Here is a 5671-nt window from a genome sequence, read left to right on the forward strand (position 1 = left end):
CCTCTCCCGCCTCCACCCACTACCCCCACCACCACCCCAAAAATAATAATTTTGATTTTAAAAAATAATTTCAATGTCATAAATTATTTTTTACTCTAGTAAAAATAAAAGATGTCTCTGAAAAACATTTTTCATTCATAAATCAAACACTAAAATTCATATCCGGAAAATATTTTCTACTCACCAACCAAACATGAGAAAATAAGTCCAAAATCTACTTGTTTTCCAGGAAACCATTTTCTAGGAAAACATTTTCCATGAAAACATTTTCCTCCATACCAAACACACCCTAAATTTGAAAATTTTGAGTTTATTAAAATTCGAAAATATGTTTCAATATGTATTTTACTTTTAAAATAAACTTGAGTAAAAGTGATTTTTTTTTTAAAACTATAGTTTTGACTAGTTATAAAAATTTTCAAAATTTATGATCAATAACGGGCTTAATACAAATACTATTCCTTGAAATTGATAATACGTTTGTGTACCTATGAAAGAAAAAAGATAATATATGTATCTCTCAAACTTACTTCTAACTCACTTGTACTTAAAATAATGATTAAGTGGAATGATTGATAATATTGCTTCACCTAATTATAGTACAGATTTGAATGTCACAACCACCATTAAAGTAAAATTTTAAGCAAAAATATTCTTTTAAAGTGTAGTTATATAGATACATTATCGAAATATATAGTCAGTATCAAATTCAATAATCGCAAGAAAAACTTTATTTGCATGTGAAAACTTATGTGTCTATAGAATCAAACATACATTTCAAAACTTATTGTTAATATCAAAACATTTAATGAGTAAATTTTTTATCGAAAATTAGAAATAATTTTATGAATTTTAAAAATTGATTAAAGAAATAAATTGCCGGGTCAAGGAATTGGGCTAGATTTTATAAGCAAATGTTTGAAGAATCCAAGCCCAAGCCCAAGCCCAGCCTATAAGGATGGAAATGAGACTTGATTGGCTCGGTTAGTTTGCCGATAAAATTTATAAATAATCACTTTTTATTTACTATTTAATTGCAAAATAGTTATTGTTATATAGATCGAAAATCCACAATTGGAACTCTAGGGTCTAGGACACATAAATAGAAAAATAGTTATCGTCATATGCAGATTCAAAATTCACAAATGAAATATCAGGATACTATCATGAAGTTTTACCTATACAATTTTGAATTCACATAGCAATGTTTAAATCGACGCTCTGCCTTGTTTAAATTTGTGTTGCGTAAGGCTCACTAAGAGAGAAACACTTTCTAACAGAAAAAATTTCATATTCAGAATTCGAATACAAAACCTCTAAATAAAAATAAAAAAATTCTATCCATCTCGCCGCGATCCTTATTGGGTCAATATGTCCAACATACCTTAGTGAAAAAGTGATAACTCTAATTGTGATAAACAAGTTTGTGCAGAGAAAAAAGAAAATTTTTTGCATTCTTTAGACTCAAGCAAAGTGGTGACAGGTTGGCCACGGTGGTATTCAGATCACTAATAATAACTATATGATATAGCTAATAATAAAACATTTGAAAAATGAGGTGTTCGATGTATTAAAGCTTTTATATTTATGAGGTATATAGAAAAGGATCGAACCATAATAGTAGTATTGTACACAATTTCAAAAGGAGGTCTCCGTGACTTCAAAGTTGAAACTGTGACATCCTGATCACATACATGATAAAAATCTTACTAATTACAACAAGACTTTCCTTTTTATACATAAATAAAATAAGGTAAAATGTCATATGATAAAATGAAGTTAAAAGTAACAGTACTAATAGATTTATGAGAGTTTTCTTATTTTTCTAAATTTATATAACATGATTCTCAAATCTCAATATCTTTATTTATAGCGTTACATAAAGCTAAGGTACATAAATATGAATATGCAAAGGGCGAAGATCACGAGGGAGATCAAAGGCGTGAAATAATGTGATGTAGTTCAGGGGATAATCGTAGAAGTGTAATGGGAGTAACTTCTAGGAGTTATGGACATCCGCCATAATTCTGTTACTTTTATATCACACCAAACATTTTTTTGACTCTACGATAATTTGAATCTTAATTTATAAGATCTGAACACACTTCATTAACCATTATACCACAAACTTAGAATGTCACTCTAATATTTTCTTCTACATTGTAGTTCGAATTGGACATGATAAGTTTCGTTTGGAATTTTTTTATTTTCGTAACTCAAGAAATAGTAAATCATATTTAAATTCTATTCATCTTTTTAAATTCAACTTAAATTTATCGATTTATTTATTTCAAATTTCAATTTAGTTTCAACCTAATACATTGAATTTTTCTTTTTCTTCCTATAAAAAAGAACATACAAATAAATAATTCATGTAAAATTGATGCAAATCATGAAAACCAAATGTAAAAGTAAAAATAAAATCTAACAACAAAGACATGTTCTAGATTACCATTAAAATGATTATATGAGACAATAACTAGTTAATGCTATTATTGACCGATAACTCTTTATAACATTATGCGTATTTGAAAGTCACTGATAACAAATTACATGTCCGAACAAGACTTTTGACTAATAATAATAGTATTAATAATCCCATCTAACTAAATTAAGATCAATTTAATACTATCAAAAACCCAACGGCTAGTTTTAATGGAACTTAGGAAACACAATCAGCACCGTCCGATCTATCTCTCATCTAACGGCTATTATTTCGAAAAAAAATACGACCGTTAGAACAGAAGCGCCGGTTCTGAAGCTTCAAAAAGGGGTCGTCTTCTTCAGTATATTGAAAAAATCAACAGTTTCTCAGAGGCTTTCAGAGGGAAGGTAAGAGGGAAATTGGGAAATTTCAACGACACCCGTATCGATAAACTGATTCGTTCATTCAGATTATTGAGAAATGGCTGCAAGAAATGTTCTTCAACAACAAAACAGAGGTTAGATTCTGGTGTTTTTGCTTCATTTAATATAATCATATTTTGATTCTTGCTTTTGGGTTTCTTGTTAAACACTGATTGACTTGTTTATTTATACCGAAATCTCAAACTTTTTAATAGGGGGTTGGTAAATTTGATCTGAGATTCCTCATTTTCTTTGAGGGGTTCTTTGATTACTATACTAATCTTGAGCATCAAAAAGATAGTTTTTTTTTGTTGCTTTGTTGATCTTTATGAGTTTTTAGTTATTACTTTTTATGTCTGTTCTTGAGGGTCGATTGGATTTCACTTGGTATGTTGTTGTTGATGTCTATTCTTGAGGGGTAGTCTCGGTATGTTTGTTCTCGAGGGTCTATTAGAAACAGTCTACAATATCGCCCTTTTTGGACCCCACTTGTGGAATTTCATTGTGTATGTTGTCGCTAATGTTTGTTCTTTGAGGGAATCTTTGATTATTAATCCTCATCATGATTACAAAAGCTTGCTCCAATGTTAATCTATTTCATAGACATTTTGGCTATGAAACTAATAGAACCAATCACCCTTTTGGTCAGGTGAGGCAGTTCCTGGAGCCATAAAGCAGAAGAATATGGCAGGAGCACAAGGGAGAAACCGCAAGGCGCTTGGTGACATTGGGAATATGGTAACGGTGCGTGGTGGGGTTGAGGGGGGAAAGCCGCTTCCTCAAGTATCTCGTCCCATAACGAGGAGCTTTTGTGCACAATTGCTTGCTAATGCACAAGCTGCAGCTGATAACCAGAAGGTTTATGACTTAAAAGTCTTAATATTTCTTACTATGTTCAAACTTATTGAAGTATACTAATAAAAGGGGTTGTTGTTTTTTAACCTCTTAACAGAAATCAATGGTTGTTAATGGCGATGGACCGATTGTTGCTAACGGAGCTTTGCCGGTTAAAGCTGCACCAGCAGCAAGAAAACCAGCTCAGAAGAAAGCAGCCATTGTAAAACCAATGCCTGAGGTAATCGAAATTAGTCCTGATACTGTTGAACAAGTGAAGGAAAATAAGCAAAAGAAGAAGGCTGCTAATGATTCTTCAATGAAGAAAGCAGCAACTCTTACTTCAACTCTCACTGCTAGGAGTAAGGTGAGCATTTAATCCTCTATCAATCATATAAGGTCATGCTTCATTTATCGGGATCGTTACACGATAATCTGATTTTGCTTCTGTTTGTAAAGGCTGCCTGTGGTTTAAGTCATAAACCAAAGAACCAGATTGTGGACATTGATGCTACTGATGTGAATAATGAATTGGCAGTGGTGGAATATGTGGAGGATATTTACACCTTCTATAAGATAGCTGAGGTAAATATCTTTCTTGTTCTTTTTCACAAATCTGTAAAATGTAAATATAACTTACCGTTACGATTATCATTTTGATGTTACATAGAATGAGAGCAGAATTCATGATTACATGGATTCACAGCCTGAGATAAATGAAAAGATGAGGTCTATTCTGATTGATTGGTTGATTGAGGTACATCAAAAGTTTGAGCTAAATCAAGAGACTCTTTACCTCACCATCAATATCGTTGATCGTTACCTTGCTGTAACGACTACATCAAGGAGGGAATTGCAGTTGGTAGGCATGAGTGCTATGCTAATTGCATCCAAATATGAAGAAATTTGGGCACCTGAGGTATACTAATAGGTTCAATTATGCAAGTTACTTTCCCATTTTTTGGAGTTGCTAACAAACTAACTAACGAAACAATTCGATGATAATGTACTTTTTCAGGTGAATGATTTTGTGTGCATCTCAGACAGAGCTTATGATCATGAGCAGGTTTTAGGAATGGAAAAAAGGATTCTTGGACAGTTGGAGTGGTACTTAACGGTACCAACGCCTTATGTGTTCCTTGTTCGATTCATCAAAGCTGCTGTTTCTGATGCACAAGCGAATGTCGCTGTACTAAATTCTTGCAATGTGACCTCAATGGAAAACATGGTTTATTTCCTAGCTGAATTGGGGCTGATGAATTATGCTACGAATAGCTACTGCTCGTCGATGATTGCTGCTTCAGCAGTCTATGTTGCTCGACACGCGCTTAATTGTAGTCCTTTTTGGAATGAGACACTGAAATTGCATACTGGTTTCTCAGAGTCTCAGCTACTAGGTTGTGCTAAGCTGCTGGTGAGTTATCATATGGAGGCACCACAACACAAGCTAAGGGTGATTTACAGGAAGTATTCGAGTTCGCATAGAGGTGCTGTTGCACTGAATCCTCCAGCCATTTCCCTGTTGGCTCTTCATGAATAAAAAGGAGAGAGGGCTTAGTTTTAGTTTTAAAGTTTTCTTTTTTTCATTTAAACAACGCATTGAAATTTGCATATGCTGTCCTAAAGGAATCATTTCAGTTCCTTGGTGATAGATTTATTTTGAGCAATTGGAAACAATTTATTTGATCAACAATGTGAAAGGTTGTTATACTTGTATCAAATTTTCCATCGTTTAACTTGTTGTTGGTCTTGGCCTTGAAAAACTTTGGTTGCAAATAGGACATGATCCAACTATTTCTTTCAATATCGCGTTTAATATGTGAAATTTGGCTTGAGCCTCTTCATAAAATACCTGTCATTTCATTGGATATGTTGTTACAGCCCTTATGGGAGAGAGAGGAAATGCCTTGATCAAGTACAAAACCTTTTCTTTATCTAACACTAGCACAAAGACCCTCAAATTCCAACAAGTAAACATCAATCCTCCCCC

At 33.0% G+C, this 5671-nt stretch overlaps 1 protein-coding gene across 1 annotated transcript; it reads left to right on the forward strand.

Moving 5' to 3' along the window:
* Nucleotides 1-2799: 2799 nt before the first annotated feature.
* On the forward strand, nucleotides 2800-5462 carry LOC107002350 (G2/mitotic-specific cyclin S13-7-like). The gene is made up of 6 exons (XM_015200327.2): nucleotides 2800-2942; nucleotides 3497-3705; nucleotides 3800-4048; nucleotides 4141-4266; nucleotides 4352-4600; nucleotides 4700-5462. Exons 1-6 carry the CDS (start codon nucleotides 2906-2908, stop codon nucleotides 5219-5221), a joined length of 1392 nt encoding a protein of 463 aa, XP_015055813.1. The 5' UTR covers nucleotides 2800-2905; the 3' UTR covers nucleotides 5222-5462.
* Nucleotides 5463-5671: the final 209 nt, after the last annotated feature.

Source organism: Solanum pennellii, chromosome 10, assembly GCF_001406875.1.
Source record: "Solanum pennellii chromosome 10, SPENNV200".
Taxonomy (NCBI): domain Eukaryota; kingdom Viridiplantae; phylum Streptophyta; class Magnoliopsida; order Solanales; family Solanaceae; genus Solanum; species Solanum pennellii.

Coding starts and splice junctions, on each gene's coding strand:
- LOC107002350 (XM_015200327.2), top strand. CDS start 2,906: ATGGCTGCAAGAAATGTTCTTCAACAACAAAACAGAG. Junction 3,706..3,799: donor CTGCAGCTGATAACCAGAAG/GTTTATGACTTA, acceptor ACCTCTTAACAG/AAATCAATGGTTGTTAATGG. Junction 4,267..4,351: donor CCTTCTATAAGATAGCTGAG/GTAAATATCTTT, acceptor GATGTTACATAG/AATGAGAGCAGAATTCATGA.